We start from the raw sequence: 21,123 nt of genomic DNA on the forward strand, positions 1-21,123 counted from the left end.
ACTTGTTGTGGTTATGAGTACTGATGTGTGAGGGGTTAGTTCCACTTGTGGTTATAGCTATGATGTTTTTGTATTTATGGATGAACCTGGTAAAATGATAGGAATTATTAGTAAGTGGTGCCATAGGTGTTTAAAGATGATAATGGTAGTGAGAAATTTTTACAGTATCTATACATAGTTCTGTCATAACAGAGTTCAATGATATTTGTATGTGACTTTCTTGTAATAAGGGTCAAATTCAATTGTATATAAATAATATTTTGGTATTACAGATATAGTCTTCAAGTTGTAATATCTACAAGTGTTTGATTCAGTACTACATTCAGTGCTTACCAGTTTAAAATCAGCTCCAAATTGTATCCGGCACCCCTTTTGAAATACGGTACCTGTACACATGCCACCACTTGTCAGTGTTATTTGCTATAGTTATATTAAGTTTGTTTCAATCATAATTCATAAACAATCATTGGTAATTGTTTTAAAGAATATTTCACCACAGAGTTATTAGGTATATTGCAAATATGGAAAATACACCTGTACCATTGGATGATTTCTTTCTGGTTGTATTCCTAGTACACTAGTTATGAATATAACGGAAGCAAATATTGATGACTTGCTTTCGAAATATAGACGAAGGTAATATTTTTAATTTTGATTCGGACGATTCATTTTATACTATTTATAGATAAGAACCTTTCCGCACCTTGTCTTTTAAACGACGCCATGTTATAAATTCTGCAGAGAATTATGTTTTTGAAATAATTTCGAACCGCCCTTTGCCAATAAGTGTTGAAAAGAAAAGGAATTTGCTGTCAATGATGGATTTAATCCCATCAATATTAAATTTCACGACTTTTCCTGCCAACTTTCTACAAACAATGTGTCGGATTAGGATCAAGATCCATATCTAATGGATGAAAATAATATTGATTAGTGTTTTTAGATTATAATCCTTATTTAGTCTGCAATGATTTGTTATTTTCCTTCTACGTGTTAAAGTATGTAAATTTTCTTTTACGATTTCAGAGCTATAAATAAACGTTTTTTGTTCAAATACGTACTTACGTTAGCCATAGGTTTTAGTCTTAAAATACGTAAATTTTCTCATGTCATATCAGTGAATTAATGGCTCAAATATTTTGTTATGTTGTGTCCAAACACATAAGTCAAAGATTTTGTCTTAATTTGTAATGTTCTTAACACGTAAGTCATGTATCTCGTGAATTGTTCACTATCATTAAAATATTGATGCTGAAGTCGACAACTCAACACAGTGACAATTCTCACACCCTTTAAAAAGTGATATAAAGTCATTAGAAACGATGAAAAAAAAATTAAACCTAACCTATCACTTTCCATGACTTTATATTACTTTTTTAAGATGTGATGAATTATCATTGTGATGATTTTACCGGTCACCGTTGGGGACACGCTTGCTATTTGAAAATAAATATAATATTTTTGAGCAAATGTTTTTTTTTGGTTTCCTTTGTTACTTTCATAAGAATTGTATTTATTATTTTTAGGCTGCAGGCGCTATTTTATTAGTTTTATTTAATTTTATATTATAGAAACAAACAGTACAGTAGGTGTGTGAGTAATGTTTGTGTGTGTGTGTATCTTTTTGTATGCGCATTGAACAGTTTATATTATTGACACTAAGCCACGTACGAATTTGGGCAGTGAATCCGAAAAAATGTCAATGTTTGAGTTTATACAAATATTATTTAGAGTATGAATAGCATATATAATAACATTATTTAAATATTTCTGCAAGTATCAAAGTTAACCCTGTAATGTTTCCGCCTTTTCACCATTTTCTTTTATTTTTATTTGTTTAAAACAATATAAAATTTTCTTCTCTCTTGGCTATGACCGATATTTAATTTTTCCTCTAAGGCTTTGCATATGTGTTCGCAGGGATGGAAAATTCCTCCCCTACAACACATAAGCCTCCATGAAAATTGGACCCTTTTCTTTGATATCTACAGAAAGCTACTTAAAGCTCTCTTGTACTATATATCTTCATAGACATATGTACTCAACTAATTAATACGTTATTTACGAACTTGAACGCAAATATTTCCGTATTTATATTGTAATTAAATTCCATCAAACGTTGTGTAATTTTTTTGATTTATGATATAGGATTTTAATTACCTTCATTTTTGTGGTAACCCCCTTGGTTCTGATCGAGGTGTTGAGTTTCACAATTTAATTGGTCTTTCCATTGCAAACCTAGACTTAAATGAATTCCCTGAATGAGCTAACTTTCCTAACGTAATTATTCTGATTCCCTGCACCCTACAAAGTCGTAGTTAAACGCTGATAAAAGATATTATACATGTTTATTTGGACAGGTAATTAAATATAACTCAAATGGTTAATTGTTAGTAAATTTGATTTTGGTAAACTCTTGTGTCAGTTTGGCGCCACTCCTTTATGATTCTGCTGCTATAAGGTACATATAAAGATTGATTTAGTAGGTTAATGTAATTAGTTAATTGCATATTTGACGAACTCGGAATAGCCCATTTGCTGGCATAATTTGGCTCCAAATCCTCCTGCAAGTAAACGAGATGATCGTGAGTCAACAAGAAATTTGCACAATCCTTTGACACGGCTCTTTGATTGATACCTAAGTTATCGCGTCCCAAAAAGCCTTCCACGTCATCATGTACTGCATTCAAGTTTCCCCTCGAGTCCCGATACCCCCAAATTCCGACCCCTCCTTGGACTACAATTTACTTAGGGCGAACCGGTTTCGTCCTATATACAATCATATACTCACGGTTGGTGTGGATTTACGGGTCGTGAATCCTCATTCCACGTTTAAAAGAGAATGCGAGAGTGGTCTACCGACCTAAATGCAAGCTGTATGCAGGTCCGCATTCTCCAGTAAACAGTACATACGAATAAATATATGTATACATACAGTTTGGGAAAGGTTTATAACTCGCAATACGAGGCTATCTACCTCGCATTCCAAGCTCGGATCTCGCACGAAGAATTCTGCACAATTCTTAGCTTGGTAACCGAATATATACGTAAGAATAAGGTTATACTAATAAATACTAGTAGAATAAGATATTATTTGATAGTTTGTTTTGGAGAGCTATCGAACTCCAGGCTTTTTGTTTGGTTTTGACGTTTTTATTTAAGAGAATCGTCATCTCTATTTGGTTTGGTTAATGGTCTTGTTGTAGGAGCGACCACTGCCTCCTATTGATGAACTGTATTTGTTTTAAATTTTTCCTCCAGGGTTCAACATTAATTTTTGTTCATCCTATCCCGTGATTTTCCAATTGTTTCAAGTAGTTGATTGCCACATTAGAGAGTACTCGACTCTCAAATGTCTCAGGCAACTGATGGGGTTTTGTATGAGCACCCAATCAATAATATTCAAATGTTTCGTATAATTATTCGATATAATCCTACTAACCCGTGATTTTTCAATTGTCGATTGTGAATGATAGGTATTTGTAAGCACGCAGCTTCCAGCTGTTTCAGGTAACTAATAAAAACTGTGCGATTATCTAATCAATGGTATTTAAATGTTTCATGTAATTTTTTGATATAAATCTGGCTAACCCGTGATTTTTCAATTGTCGTTTGTGATTGATAAGTATTTGAGAACACGCATCTTCCAGCTGTTTCGGGTAATTAATAAAATCCTTTCTGACTAACTAATTATGGCCAAGGTCGTTTCCAAACTATGCGGTTGACCCAATTCTCCAGTGATCCTTTGTTTTATCAACAAATTGTACAATGTAAACATCTCATCTGACCCACTAACCCAGATGTGAGATTGTTTATTTTAAAAAAATATCTCGCGCTCTCTTTGTGATTCCGTTTTGTTACCGTTTAAAGTGCGTAGTTAATTTAAATATTTTTAATTCCTTTATTGAAGTTAAACTATTTTTCATTTTCCGAATTTAGTAAATTTACTAGGTTAAATGAAGAAAAAATATAAATATATATATATGTACACATATCTCGATTGTCAAAATACGTTAAATAAGATTACATATATTAATAAATAAATATAAGGTATATGATTCTACATGGTCTTGAATATTAATAAATACATATTTTCTTTTTCAATAATATAGATATGTCCTCGGGTAGGTATTAAAAATCGCTACCATTTCGATGTTTCGATTAATAAATAAAATACATATATATAATTACATTACTCATATATATATTCTTTATATACAATATTTCATTTTATATTTATAAATATATATACAAATATACAATATACATATATTAATGTGTAATTCTTTGTTTTGTTGTTTTAATTTAATATTCAATTGATATACTTCCACTTCACAGCCCTTCTGTGTCTCCTGGGACCTGAAAATTATTTATAAAAGGAAAACTCACCCACGTCAAGGTATTTCCGGTCGGGTAGTACACAACAACCTTGATGAAGAAATCCTACCTAATTAATTGTATTTTTCAACTAATTTCAAAATAAATCTTTTCGACTATTTATTCCTATTTAATATTTTATTCTCGCTTGAATCGTATAAATTAGCTGATATTTAATTTTTCTTCCGAACGAAATCCTAATCCAGAAAACCCGTTGATTTAATAACACCTTTCTAGTTTAGGCTTTTGAATGATAGCTGTTTCAAATTCTTTTTCGAAATGATAGACTGATGATTAAAATTCCGGTTAAAACGACAAACACTTTTAACACTGTCGCTTTACGCACGATGGATTTTAATTGAACAATTTATTAATTCTAAATTTCTTTTTATATAAATTGATAAGAAAATTTATTCCAAATTGTGCAAACTTTTAATTTACTCGACTATTAATAAATTAATTTTTTTCTAACTGTTAATTTTAGAACAAAGATTTAAACGTTTATTATTATCGAATCCTTTTTTTTTTTTGTTTTTGTGTTTCTTTTAACCTAAGATGAAGTATTTATTACTATTATTATTATTTTTTAACCAAATTGACGTTAAATTATAATCTATTTTTAAATATCAATACGCGATCACGTTCACTTTAGATTAACGATAACAAACTCTTAAATTTAATTTGAATGTTTTCACTTTGAATGAAATAATTATTTTTAAATTTTTAATTAATTCACAATTCACTTTTTAGCACTTCTCACTTTACTTTTAAAGCACTGAGTTTAAACTGTATTTATTTTCACTGTTTGATTTAATTTAACTGACTTATTAAATTTCACTGACTCTAGCACTTGTATTTTTCACAAAATTTTCCTAAGTCCAGGGCTTATTTAAAATTTAACACTTAAAGATTTTTCACTGTTAATCCTACCAAAGACGTAGTACTGCCACGTAACAACTTTTCGAATCCTCGGCGCGACTGTCTCCTGACTGATGTGTTCCATGTTTTATACCCCTCTCAGGTTCCAAAAGACGTATCTGAATTTCTTTTGATGCTTAATTCTATCTCCTATCAACTCGTAAATCCAAACACCCCTTCCATCAATATCGATTGTGCTTCCATAAGATGTTCTGCTTTCCGGCTCAAGGCGGTGGTCAGTTTCCATCTCACAAATCTAAGTCGATAGGGTCCGAATCGGGTAAGTCTGCGTTAATCGCCCAAGCTCCCTTTGTCCTCTGTTCATACAAAAATGTAGTTAAAATCTCATGATTTTGTGTTCCTTTTTTTTCTCAATTCGCGATAGGTCCATCCTCAATACCATATATATAGATCTCAATTTTATGCATCTCGTGCGAAATTGTTTAAATCCATGCTGAAATCTTTACTACGCATTTTTGAATTTCGATTTGTTTAAATTCTACTTAATTTTATTGTTACTTATATGAGCTTTTCCATTTCCACCCGTACTTTCTATCTCCCTGTCGCAGATTTGAGTTTTTCCTTTATCTTTGAATTTTATTTTTATCCGCGACGTTTTCTTGCACAATTTCTTCTTGATTCTTATGTCATTTCTCATAACTCTTATAATTACTCATTTTCCAAGTCGTATTTATTAATTTCACGGATAAATTCGAATTGTATCGCTTTTCTCCACATGGATCATTTCCTATCTCCGTTCTTTACCCTTCCTTTTATCTTTTCTTCACTTTTCCCGATGTGTGTGGTCTCCTGGGAAATTTCATACTTCATTTATTATTAATTAATATATAGTTTTCCACACTTCTATGGGAGATATACCTAATTAGACTCTGGGATATCTGTCATGTTTATTGCCTGACCCAATCTCCGCCCATTCTCCATCCCTCACTTACAAGATTTCACATAAAACATATGCATTGACATCTGTTTACGTTTAAAATTTTGGTACTAGACTCGTAAATTTAGTTTAATTTCAAACCTATTAATTTTAATCTCTTTTGTCTAATCTAAATACTTCATAAGCCCAACGTTAAAGTTAATCGCTTTCCTAATCGTTTATTACCTTAACGTAAATAAAAATCATGTTCGGATTTTGATTGTTTATCCTTCAAAATATACATGAGACCGCCAACCTTTTATCTTGTTTCGATCCCTCCGTAATATTGGGTAACTCTAATATATATCTAACCTAATAATTATGTAAAATGTCTATACTTTTCCTGAATCTTATCTATCGCTATATGTTTAGTTTTACTGTCTTCTTCTGATACTCGATTTTCACGTCCCTAGGACCTTCGTAGCAGCTAAAATCTCTATATTATCCTTCCATTCGGTCGCCGCACTTTTCTAAAATGTCTATTTTTTTTGCGAGATTTTCATTCAAGATTGATTTACCAATATGTCCGCTTCATCTTAAATTGATAACGATTAATTTCCATTGTTTCCAACACTCACTCCTCTCTTTAGTACGATTTTTATCGAACATGACACCCTCCTTCTATCATAAATAATTGCACTACAGTTGAAATTCCGCCAGTAACTTTCCTTCGCTTTTCTCGTCCTTTTTTTATACTATCACGTTTATAATTTTTTTCATTGCATTTTTGTGTGTGCGCTTTACAACTTGTAAAACTTCCAAGCACCCGATTTCAATGGTTCGATACCCCATAAATGCCTCAGTTATTGTAAACATTCCCAGGAGTTTGTCACCTTGAAAGTCGATGTTGACCCTAAAGTGCGTTCACCTCTAATTTCTGTGAGAATCGAAATGTCGTTAATTATCTTTTTTATTGCCCGATCCAAAGTTTATTCCTTTGTCTGTATTTGGTGTACGCCTCTCCGTTCACTGATTGGTTACTCAAAATTTTATAGCTCTTTGTTCAGATCTATTGGTTGACAAAATTCAATATTTATTTATAGGCCTAGGAAAGGGGAAGTACCAGTCGTCCTAGACGATTTTACGACCTCTCTGCTTTCGTCCCGGAACCTTGATTTAATTTCAACTATTACAGGTGTCTACTGCAAGCAAGCTGGATCAATTCTTTCTCCGCCAGATGTCGTTAGCATGTCCGTTTTCATAAATAATTTGCATATTTTCTCGCAGCTATGGTTTATCTGTTTTTTTTTTCACTGTGATTTAAAGCCTTTCATCACAACCCTCCCTTGAAATGTAAAATTTTTAGTGGATTTTTAGTAGGTAGTAAGAACTGCTTGAAAAGTAAAAACCTTATATGTAAATTTTTATTTTTTTTTGTATGTTTTTATTTAGTTATAAAAAAATTTACATTTTTATATCTAGTATTAACCTTTAACTTATTTCTATGGCATTAAGGACACTTTACAGCAAGTCTTAAACTTATTCTTTGTCGTATTTAGGCATAACCAAGCAAGGCTTTTAGCTTCTTTAACATCTGTCGGTAATTCATTAAAAATCTTAAATTCTTTAAAATAGAGTTTATTTTGGGTTCTAAGTTCTAGGTTCTAAGGTTCGAAGTCTAAAATCTCCACAGATTCTTGTGGGGTAGCCATGTTTGCAGAAATTAAAATTAACATCGTAAACATGTATTTTGGGAGCATCTTACTTTTTGGCTTAAATATAAATATTGGGATATTTGAAATTATTCGCTGTCTCACACTTAACGTTCCTAGTTTTTTCCGCATAATAATTATCTTAGAATACCTACTACAATTCTATACTTCTATTTTGAATTATTTGCAATTTCTATATATGTGTTTGATTGCACAAGAAAAGGACAAAAATGTTACGTCACAATAATAAAATTACTTGCACATCTTAAAAATGACATTGGCTATTGAATTAGTTTTTTTCTTAATGTAGGTTAACGAATACCACACAGCAACGATATGTAAATAAATAACCATAATGATTGTTTCCCAGTCAGCCATATTGCATTTTAAATATTGTATTATTTGCCTCACGTAACAAAAAAATTATCGCTTAAAGAATATAAAACCAACTTAACCGATACGTCAGAGGGAACACATCCAATATAGTATAAATATTTGATTTCACAGGATGGTATTGACAAAATTGACACCTTTAATAAAATTTCAATTTTCGTATTTTTTTTCATTATTTCTGCATAGGACGCTCTGAGGTTTCTCTGGAGGTCTACCATAGACGATCGATAAAGCCCTATGTCAATACGATATTGACAAAATCCGTCATATAAGGTAAGTTAGAAATATTTGCGAGCACGGTCAGAATGTGATTCCGACAAGCGATAGACAATATACGCCAATTATACGTTAAAACACTACTAAACTACATATTTGACAAAAAAAAATTTCAACATACACAAAATAACACTAACAGACCAGTTAGACAAGCGTACCTACAAAGAAAACATAAAAACTCCGACAATAAATTCAAGCTTTGGACAAAGACACTACCAATACCATACTATAAAAGCTTTCAACAGTGTAAAGCTTGAAATTAAAATTGAGGAAAGTAAAAATAAATTCACACACAAAATTAAAAAATGGATTAAAGAACAAAAAAGACAATATTACCAAAATGTCATAGCATAAAATAAAAATAAAACCTACACGTAACACACAAAACCAATATAAACACACATCACTCACAAACACACAAGATTATATTTTAAATGTATTATTTTCTCTTTAAATGTATTATGTAGATTATATTTTCATATTATAAAATGAAGGCCTCAGCACGGGCAAGCCACCCAGTGAGGCCAACATTACTGGAAAACTTTGAAATGTAAAAAATATTGTACCAAATAAAAAAATAAAAATATCCGCTACTTCGAGGTGTCGGATGACTAAATGAAATACAAAATAACCGACTTATTAATGAATGGTGGTGAACTAGAAAGAAATGGTATTTACGATCCATATACTTAATTAATTCATCTAAGACGCGATCAATTGATTCCGTTCCAGCTTTGTGAAACAAAAGTTGTTAGTTATGACTTATGACTAATGACCTCATGAACTAATTAACCCCTCTTAGTGTCAAAAACCACATGCGGGCAGCCAATGTATATTAGAGATAATGTTTCAATTAGACTTTGTCAATTTATTAGCATTTTTAACTTTTAGGTAGCAGTTTGATGTTTAGGAAAGTCAAATCATTGAGAGATGTGCCAGTGCTATCAGCGTATATCGAATTCTGATTTTTTTCGATATCAACCTCGATCTGGATATCAACAGCGCAACTGTGCTCGTAAAATCATCGGTAGTTACGCCTATCGATCCGATTGTGTTAGACCCTCTAAAGACCTACATCATGTTGAATTTGGTCATTAATGTCTTCACACAACAATTTAGATAATGGTTGATGACAATGATTCGCATCTAAGTACTTATTTAATATTTTTTTGTTCTGTAATGGAATCTGTAATGTCTGTGTATTACAATGTATTACAAAGAAATCTTTTGGGGACATCTTACCAGAATGTACTATTTCTGTGAACAATAGATCTCGCGTCAGAAAAGTATGTCAAATATTTTCTCAGAAATCAGCACTTCGCTACGCTCAGTCAATAATCAGCATAAAAATTTCGACGTCGGAAGGCAAAAGAGCGTAAGCGACAATTTAGTGAAAATGAATTAATCGTACAGTTTTGATTACAATTTTAGTATAGTTAACTGTATATTTAAACTCACTTTTGATTAAATTGTCGCTTACGCCCTTTTGCATTTCCGACGTCGATATGACTATTCCATTACCAATATTCTGTCATCTAGGTACTCTCCGAGTCACTCTGGTGAAAGATCTTGAAGTTGCTGAAATGGATTTAGGAGTGTTTGGTGACCATACCTTGATAGTCAGGTACTTCCCAACCTTCCTCCTCTCCATATCCTTCTCCTCTCTGATCCCTTCAGCCATGGTCTCGCTGGGTCCGGTTATCAGGGAGCAGTTGAGACAGGTGGAATTCACATAATATATATTAAATGTACTGTACACGTGAAATGCGAGAAAATAAGTAGTAATAACTGTAGAAGTAACGAATTTACAAACTTATGAAACATAATCGTTGCACCACACATAAACGCAGATTTAAAAACTGCAAATAATCCAGAACATAACAATGAGAATTTTTTTGAAATGTAATAAATATAAATCTGTAGCGGCATGCTACGAGAAGTCCGAGACTATCAATATACGGAGCGCGCATTACAAGAAGAGCCGTCAACCATGGTACGAATTGTTCCCAGTGTTGCCAAGTTAGCATATTATATGCTAAATTTGGCATAATTACTCCATGTTTAGCATAACTATTATGCTTTTAGCATATAGCATATTTATTTGGCTTATTTTTACAGAAATATGAAAATAATAAAAACCAATTTTTTAACTACCAAAAATGATATCGATTGAAAAACTGGTGTCTCAATGGAGAAACATAGTTCACATTAAATGGGAATCCTTGACTTCCACTGTAGAGTTTTGGAACGAAGTCATGCAATATAAAGATGCAGCTAATAATAACCCCTTCGGTGATTTATGTCAGTTTGCAATGTCTATTTTGCAAATGCGAACATTGAACGTGTATTTAGCCAAATGAGTCTGGTCAAAACAAAACTCCGAAATCCTTTGGCGGTGAGAACCCTGAATGCCATTTTGTACGTGAGATTTGGCCTAAAGAGAGCAGGAAAGTCCTGTTATTCTTACACTGTTCCTGACGAAGTACTACGCTGCATTGGGACCAAAGAAAGTTACGACTCCGTCTCTCAGCCTTCCACATCAGCTGCTGTTAATGAAGAAGAAGAAGATGAAGATCAAGATATTGATATTTTATTTCACTGATTTTATTTCTAAGTTAAATTTATGTTAGCTTTTTTTTGGCATTTTTTAAAGTAATTTAGCATTTTTCTGGCATATTTTTCCCATCACTCTATTTCTCAACAAATACTAAGTTAAATTTATGTTGTCTTTTTTTGGCATTTTTTAAAGGAATTTAGCATATTTCTGGCATATTTTTCCCATCACTCTAGCATATTTTGAAGTAGTTGAGTTGGCAACACTGATTGTTCCTACTTCGAGAATGTCCGCTATCCAACTATGCATGGTTTGATGGGATACGATCTTTACTTGCCCGGTGCCAGACCTATCAAAGGCTTTGGAGATATTGAACCCGATGATTTCTCCAAAATGTTTCAAGTACCGCCTCGTAACCGAGCAGATCGCCACACGATTTGCTCTATTAGGATATTGTCATTGTCGAGCTATGTGAGCAACTTGTTACTAACCACCCTTTCTAATACCTTTGAGAGTATGGAAGTGATGGCTATGGGGCGTTAATTGGTGCTGACCGTTTCAGCATAGCGATGGCCCAACGACGGCTTCGTGCCTACTCCAAAGGATTTGACGGAGAAGAGAATGTAGCAATCCATCGCAGATGTGATTAGCTCTCCTACCTCGCGTGCATAGATTGATGGTTCTTCTGAGCTAAAGCAAACCACACTCCAGGGAAAGGCGCTGAAGAATGATCGCGTCCCGTCCCATTTCGCTGCCTTGCACAGCCATACCTTCCTTTTTACGTGTTTTTTTTTACTGAAGATTGAACTTTCCTCCCCGGGGACTGGAGTCGACAGCGCTTACAAATGAGCCTAATCTCGTTTGGGTAGGACCGACTTTTATCTCCTATATTAACTGCTGTAATGACATCAAATGTCAGGGAAATGCGTATATCCGCGTGCGTACGTGATTGCGGTCAAAAGTTGTTGGAATGCATTGTCATCGACAACGAACCTACAGACTTCAGTCCGATCGGATATCAGGAAGTGGGTTATGCTGTCACCGATGAGTTTGCACCGCTTAGTTGGTAGAGTAAAAAAATTGACTAAAAGACTGCACCACATGGCCTGGACAGGCCATGGCATATGGTATCAAGATCTGGTTGGTCTGCTATTTGGATACCAAATACCCGCTCAGAGGTCAAATTTACACCGGAAAACTTCCAGATGCTGATTATTAAGTAAATCAAGGTGCACGAGTGATTTCGGATATAGTTGACAAGGTATCGCTATACCAGCCGAATAGTGAGCTGCGTTAACTTTTTTAAGTCACTCGACTTGGCCAGAATTCTGATGGAAAAAACGACTAAGTACTATACGCGCGAACAGGGTATTTGTCCCGTTATATCAGGGTTTTATTTTGAATAGCCCGCTATTTCGGTAGATGTTACTTTTGAAGCTGTTATTTTTTAACATTTGACAAGTAGAAACTACGCCATTAATAAAAATGGAACTATACACGCTTCAACAACGCATTAAAATTATTAAAATGCAATATTATTAATTATTAGAATTCCATAAAAAAATCATCTTGAGTGAAGAGGCCCATTTCCACCTCGGTGGCTTCGTCAACAAGCAAAATTGTAGCATATGGGGCTCGGAAAACTCAAGAGTTATTGTTGACAAGCCTCTCTATCCTCAACGTGTGACTGTTTGGTGCGGTTTATGGTCCAGCGGAGTCATTGGACCTTACTTTTTAGAAAATGAGGCTGGAGCAACAGTTACGGTGAATGGATTGCGCTATCGAGAGATGATTAATGATTTTGATATGGCCGGAATTGGATGATATTGATCTGGACAACGTTTACTTTCAACAAGACGGCGCTACGTGCTACACAAGCAACGAAATCATTGATCTTCTACGACTGAATATCAAAATAACAACTCTTATTGGAAAATCCTTTATACATGGTGTCCGGAAACTCGTAGTACAAGCCGGAAACTGGAGAATGTTTACCACACGGGGAACCCAAATAAACATAAAGTTTTTTGATTTGAGCATTTTTATAAAAAAAAAAAAAACAAAAATTTATATTTTTCGGCTATTTCAGGGTTCAAATTTTTTCGTCATTATTTGTTTTACTTTTAAATAGTTTTAATTAGTTGGGTACTTTGATCTTCAGTAATAATTTATAAGAATTTGATAAAAAAAAAATCAACTTCTGACTCGATTTACTCGAAAACGAAAGGTCAAATCAAAAAAAAATATACTACAAAATCGACTCCAAATGTGATGTAGATTCACCAGTTTCCCGCTTGTACTACGAGTTTCCGGACACCATGTATATACAACATATGTACAACATATTGACACTTTCATGTACAATATTTGCACACCTGCCTTTATCTTAAACTATTGTGATAGCCCACACCTCGTACACGGCCTGGGCAGGTCACATTTATAAAAAACATCACTAGTACCTACATGAACACTACACAAGGTAATATAATAAACTATCCACACATTCCGCAAAGACTGAAGGTGGTAAAAGAAACATAGGCCTCGATGGTGTACATTTATTTATTTATTTATTTATTTATTGGACAATTTGTATAGCGCCGCTTTTGTGAGATATCACCTCAGGGGGGCTTTACAGTTGATGCAGGTATTACAAAAATAAACTGAATTTAAGTTAAGTAAAATGAAGTACAGAAACATGTGACACGAAGATAGAAGATGGAGACTCTGCAGCAAGAATCCCAGGTGGTGAGGAAACTGGTCCAGCTGCTGCAGCGAGAGAGTCAACCGCGTCCACCAACAGTGCCAGCACGAGGTTCGTCATCCGTCCAGGTATGTGTCTGCTGCTATCAAAGCGCTGACACAATATCCTCTCATAGATACCAGACCTTGGCAGCACCGCTGTGACGTTCGACGAAGATAGAAAATGGAGACTCTGCAGCAAGAATCTTTGGTGGTGAAGAAACTGGACCAGCTGCTACAGCGAGAGAGTCCACCGCATCCACCAACAGTGCCAGCACGAGGTTCGTCATCCGTCCAGGTGTGTGTCTGCTGCTAATAAAGCGCTGACACCTCAGATAGATAAGAGACCCTGGCAGCACTGCTGTGACGTTCGGCGAGTCCATAATTCATCTCCATGTAATCCTGTTCCTGGTGATTGTTGAAGTGGTGCATTCTGCCCGCAATAAAAAGCGACAGGATAATAAATTACCCTGGGCTTAGCAAAACACTTGCCTTCAGAGTTTCTGAGAATTCGGTTGAAAACATCTGGTGTGCATTTACCGATCGACGTTCGTTTCGAATATCGAATATTTTTTAGCAAAATTTCAGAATATTCACTTTTAAAAAACACTGCACTCAAATCACATATTATAAAATTCTAATAACTGGTTGTTAAGTTTATTTTTATTAAAGTTAAAATGTTATTTGATTGATTTTAAAAATAAGGGAAAGGATAATTTAAGGGATTTTGCCTCATTTCCCTTGAAAATACAAAAAAAACACAAAGCGGTTTTAGGACGCGTTGGGACGCGTCCTGCTGCCACGAAGGGCGCTATACATATATACAATCTACTTCCCAATAGCTGAATTTATTTAAAAAAATTCTGCGTTACCTCAATCACAGAGTGAGCGCGCCTAATCGGGGATACACAAATATGCTCTCGAAATATAAAGTCTCCACTCTTACTAACCGGCGAACTTACCTTGACCTAATGACCTTGCACAAAATCTGTAACAACTTTATCGACTGCCCTGGCTTACTCAATCTAAAAAACTTTAAAATACCATCCAGAACGACTAGGCTTAACGACTTGTTCCATATTAACCGGACGCGCACGAATGCTGGTGTTAGGGATCCAATCAGAAGAATGTGGGAATTGAATGATAAAAACCAAAACCTGAAGGACTCCGAAATATATTTTTTGATACATATGGTACTTTTGGTAGGAAATTGAAGTCTGTTTTCCTATTTAAAAAAAAAAAAGAAAATTTGTGTATACTTCATACATATAAAATAAAAACGGTTTGCTTTTAAGATCAGCGGGCAAAATAAAAATGTATTGTTTAAGTTATGTAGTACACAATAATGTTGTTTTTTAAAAAAATTGTTTTAATGTGCACTTTTAAGTTAAGAAACTAAAATGTTATTTTTTTTAAACAGTTTGAAAATAGCCTTGAAAGTCGAAACAGCTGTAACAATAACAAAATCCAAAAAATACTTGCAGAACTTTATAATTATATTATTAAATTTGATTTTAATGAAATTTAAAAAAAAAATTAAATGGAGTTCTACGAATTAAACACAAAAACAATAAATAAAATGTGATATTTCTTTTAAATTTTAAAATAAATAAAAAAATAAATTTAAGCATAAAGGGGTAAATAAATAATTAATTTAACCTTTCCATGTCGGAGCAAGTAAGTCAAGAACACGGTGTAGGTACACAACGGTTATTTGGTTACCAACCTGTTAAAAAGTAATATGCTATACAATGAGTATAAAAAACTAACAATGAATAATAATGTCATGACATGACTTTTCCATCCCGATGAATTATTTACGAACCGTCTAAGCGTTTAAAAAGGCTGGTATAAGCATTTCCACGCCAAACAGGGTTGTTATTTCACTGTGAAAACCCTGTCGAGATGACGTCAGAAGTAACAACAGTTTCTAAGGTACATAAAAAAATTTGATATATTGATTTTGGTATATGATTGTGGCAATGCCTTGTGTGGGTTCATAAAGTTGCTAAATAGGGAATTCTCTTCACACCAAAAAATCACTTATTATTAATTATTCACATGTAGAAACACTTCAGACACAAGAATACATAGTTTTTATAATTTTCAAAAATCATTTATTAAAGTTATAATGACTTTAAAAACAGGCGCGAACGAAATATTTGAATGCAGCTAAAAACGCCCGGTGATTGATCAAGCGTTCAAGGGCGAACGATGACGTCACTGTTGACCGGCCCGAGTAGATCCTGCAAACCGATGGCGGCGGCAGCGGCAAAGGTGTGACGTAGCACTTGTGACGTAGCGGTCAAAATGGCGCATGACCGTTTTCAGAGCCGAAATAGCACGCAATTTTTAAAACAACTACAAAAAATTGAAAATGCATTTAAAAAAAAAGAAAAAAAAGAGGCACATAATAAAATAATTATCTTTATTGAAAAAAATTATTTACAAAATGCACGAGAATTACCTATTGAAAAGTATTGTAATTGTAAGACGACAATAGCTGGGCATTTTCGCCAAAAATTACAAAATCAAAAAATTAAAAAATGATTTCTATTATTCTGACTCTTGACATGGCCCGACTCGAGTATCTTATTCACTTGATCGTGCCATGTCTTCCTCGGGCGTCCCCGACTTCTGCTACCATTCGCATTTGCATTATAAATCCTCCTTACACTCCTTTCTTCGCTCATTCGCTCTACATGCCCAAACCATCTAATACTTTTATTGGCAGTAGGCAACCTTTCAGTAGGCTTTTTTAAGATATAAAATTCCGTAATACATTATTTTGATGTATCTCATAAGATTTAGCCAGCGTTAGCAATGTAGTGCCCTAATACATAATTTTTCGACTTGATTATAAAACATCCACTTTTCTTTACTTTTTAAAAATATAATGTGCGTGCATCATATATGTAAGCCTTCCGGAAGAAATTCTCAAAATGATAGTGAAAACCCCCATAAAAATCTGTTACATAGCTTAGAAGAACTAAGCGCACAAACAGACAGACGCGGAAAGCGACTTTATTTGATGCTATTAGATTCCTGAAATTAAAAAATGTTTAATTTGTATGGGTATCCTTATTACACTTACAAATTTAGAAGCGATTCTTGCTGTTTTAATTACACCTTTCCTGCTAACATTCTTCCCCATGGTTCCTCTTATTATCCTTCCAGATTTATTTATTGGATATCCGTTTTCCCCTTTGTTTAGGGCTTTAATAGCCAGAGATGACAGTGAGGTTGGATAACATAGGTTCTTATATGCGCAGGAAAAAAAATACACATATATTAATCACATCAGTGTTTAAAAAAATGTCCAGTACTTACCTAATTCTAATGATTTTTTATCACACTATTTCATAAAAAAACTGCTTTTTGGCCTGACATACTATATATAGGTACATATATTTGTCTTCTTCTTCCTGGGAGGTATTCAATTATTGTTTCTTACATGGTGTATTCATTAAACTATAGTTTCACATAAGAGTTTTTCATTCACTTTTGAGTGAGATGTTTCCTCAATATACAGAAACGATATTTCCCGATATTTAATAATTCCCGTTGGCCGGGAGACCTGACGGTCTTCGGCCCCTTATGAACCGGCATTATTTGTAGTCGGAGGCCCATTCATCTCTTACAAACGATTTAATAATAACTTCTATAACAGGTGATCGAGACTGAAGAACCACCAGATATCCCCAAAGAAGACGATGACAAGAATAAAGAAGTGGAGGTTTTATTTGATGACGCCTTTCATGCCATCGATAAGGTCATTGCAATCGGTGGCCTGGGCGGCTTGTATAAAAGAGATACGATTGTGAAAGCATCCCAAAAGTAAGACACTTTTTCAAACACGTTTTTTGATACATTGCATTTTATTTCATATCATTCAAGTTATTTGCTAAAAAACCTTCGGGTGTGTTGAGGTTTTGTCATCAATTCACCTTACATGACCTGTCAGATTCATGACTGGTGTAGAAATATTTCCAGTTGACAATAATTTTCAAATAGATTTGCTGTGTGCCATAATTTAATGTAAAAAATAGTGTTTTTGAAAGCAGCTGAAAAACTTAAATATAAAGATCTTTTTTTGAAATATTTAAAACATAAAAATTTTTATTTAAAAAATTGATGATTTTTGTCGCTTACCGTTTGAAAAAAATCTTATTTCACAAACTTATTATTAAGATTATTTTGTCACTTTTTTTCGTTTCACATAAAAAATAATAACTAAAAAATTCACAAACACATCCGTAAAACTTTATGGTTGAAAACTTTTTTGGAATATTATGACAATTATTTGGAAGTGCCTATATTCAAAGTTTTAATACAAACGCAAACCTGATTAAATCTTCTATCTCACCTTTTATGAGTCCGTCTTAGTTTGTTCCGTAACGAGCGCAAACTAAGACTACTGCTATCGATGTGCACTGAAAAGCAAAAAAATGCCGGAGGGGAATATATTATATTTTCTTTTTTCCGGATGCGAGTTATTGAGACTGTTGTCCATATAACGGTCCTTCACACCAGCAACCAAATTCTAGCAAAAATTGTAACAGAACCGAAATTAATCGGAAATCTTTGCTATAATTGGTTTTCTTTGCTGTTTTCCTCCTTCATATAATCCGAACCTCTTCAGAACCTGCGTTAGCCCGCCTCACAACCGGGTGGTGACACTGGCGACATAGCTCCCCTGCCTTTACGTTTTAAACTAAGATTTTCAAAAGCATATTAGACTCCATACAAGAACTTGGTCATCAGTGTTGTGGGTCTAACGTAACCATGCATGTTTAAAGATTTTTTTTTACATTTCAGATTGCTGTACCTCATCGGCCTCATAAATATAAACATATCAATGAGTGGACAGTTTCTAGTATTAGTTTTCTTCATCCTCACCAGGAAATATACAGTCCGCACGACCTGTGAAATGCTTCCTTGCTTCTTTACAGCCGTTTTCTCCGTGGCCAAGTCGATTTTGCTCATCGTCAAGCGCGAGAAGATATGCACTGTGATCCTGGACCTCGCAGAGTTGTGGCCAAACACCAAAATCGACTCCATCAATAAAATCGTCCGAGATAATATGATCCCCGCAAAGACCTTTTGCAAAATCTACATGTATGCAACCATAAACGTGGCAATCGTGTACAGTTTCATACCAGTTGTGATGTTTCTTTACAACGAACTGTTTTCGCATGATAAGCAATTCCATAAGTGGAAAGAAGTTATTTCCCAGCCGTATGAAATTTGGTATCCATTTGATTACCGATCAGCTGCCTGGAAATATATTCTAATATTCATATCACAATTCCATGCTGGTAAGTGGTTTTCACTATTTTAGATTCATACAAACGTCCGACAGGCAAAACTTTTCACTTTACAACAACAACAATAACATTCACCATAATTCCACAAAGTGTTTAACCACAAGGCTATGAGTATAATGATAAGATATTTCCAGAGATGTGCTTTATTTCAAATAAATCCATTTCAAATGGAAATGCAAAATGCAAAATGGGTATTTTCCATTTTGCATTTTAAATGCTTTTCTAAAAAGCATTTTGCATTTTGCATTTTAAATGCTTTTCTCAATGCATTTTCCATTTTAAATGCTTTTTTGCAACATTCTTCCTACTATCTCCACTCATCTTTTTTTCATAAGCCCCAAATATCAGTCGGTCCTCAACCTCGCTATGAGAGATAATTTACATGTTTCAAATTGCTCCCTGGTAGAAGCCCTGGCAATCGAGTGATACCATTACAAAAATACTGATTCAAATACTGAACATGGGGCCATGACGCTGTAATATTAAATGTTAGATAGCAGTTTCTATGTTTTTACGTTGGCAACATTTGTCCCGCGCAAATTTTTTGTGGTTCATAATCTGTAGTCGTTGCATTTTTTGATTTACCATCATGTAATATGTTTGTTCTACATTGATGTCCATTATTAAATGACAAAACTGTTTAATAATTCTATAATTATTTTAACTGTTTGACCTGAGAAACCATTTTGCATTTTCAATGCATTTTGAAAATAGGTATTTTGCATTTTGCATTTTAAATGCTTTTCTAAAAACCATTTTGCATTTTGCATTTTCAAATGGAAAAGTTTTGACCCATTTCCATTTTGCATTTCAAATGGTTTTGGGTACCCATTTTGCACATCTCTGGATATTTCTAATTCTTACATCACATCAAGAATACTTACAACCTTCGTCTTCGGAGGGGTGATGTGTAGTTTACGAACCCGTACTGAAATAATAAAAGAAAATAAAACATTTCATGTATATTAACGGAATGGCAAAGATAGTTTTAAGTAAGTTTTGGCGTTGATGGGTCTTGTGGACAAAGCATAAATATATTGATAATTAAATATACGATGATTTGTGGATAAAATGGCCATTGCCAATATTCCTCTTGCGGTCTTTCTATAAAAATACACAATTGAATATTGCCATCGCAGATAGTTAGCCATTGTATGCCATGCGGGGCCTCACAATAAAAGATAAGTTCTAACTAACTAAGTATGTTGTTAACTTTTCTAGGGATATTCGTGACAGTTATGCTTGGGGGGGTTGATTGCTTATTCTGTTTGCTAATGGCTCACGTGACCATGCACTTTCTACTGCTCCAGAGGCGGATCCGAAACCTGAACATGGCTCACGACAATGTCACATTGGAAGAAGCACAAAAAGACGTCCAAAAGGAGCTCATGGAAATTGTAGAATATCACAATCAGCTATATATGTAAGATTGAATTTAGAGTTATACCTTCGACAAGAATCTCTTTCGTCATCGACTTCGAAGCTTTGGCCCTTAGATAGTCCTAGCCGCCTCTACTCCTAGAACTCTACTCAATTAATGCCTTACTCTGGTGCGATGACAGGATGCGGCATTTGCCTTAACACCGTACAACTAGTCCTGGGTCGATCGTGAACTATCCAATAACTAGATCACAAACCACCAACGAGCAATCGGGACTCTTTTCCAAAATGATTCGATCGTCATCACCCTTGTCCCATAAGCATGTTCGTAAATACCTGACGCGATATCTCATCAGCGCTTTCTCTTGACGATACAACAGCTATTTATCTCTCTCTTTATCAGTTTTGTTTTAAAGTTCAAGGGTTATTATTAGCATTATTTGATTTAAGTAACTTACCAGAAAACTACGAATATAAACCATTATGTAAAAATGATCCTCACCTAACCTAATAATTCATTATTCTCCTAAAGCATCTGAAAAATTCAATTTGTTATTACGCATTTGTTAG

General features: G+C 34.1%; 1 protein-coding gene across 1 annotated transcript in view; it reads left to right on the top strand.

The window, feature by feature from the left end:
* Window positions 1-21,123, top strand: part of LOC149412119 (odorant receptor 4-like) — a 36,030-nt gene that overhangs the window by 7,304 nt on the left and 7,603 nt on the right. The window contains exons 2-4 of the mRNA XM_089646516.1: window positions 17,517-17,683; window positions 18,665-19,164; window positions 20,395-20,596. Of these exons, the coding sequence (XP_089502642.1) occupies window positions 17,517-17,683; window positions 18,665-19,164; window positions 20,395-20,596 (869 nt within the window). The remainder of the gene's footprint in view (window positions 1-17,516; window positions 17,684-18,664; window positions 19,165-20,394; window positions 20,597-21,123) is intronic.

The sequence above is a fragment of the Hesperophylax consimilis genome, chromosome 24 (genome assembly GCF_061612785.1).
Source record: "Hesperophylax consimilis isolate HC1 chromosome 24, BYU_Hcon_1.0, whole genome shotgun sequence".
Taxonomy (NCBI): Eukaryota; Metazoa; Arthropoda; class Insecta; order Trichoptera; family Limnephilidae; genus Hesperophylax; species Hesperophylax consimilis.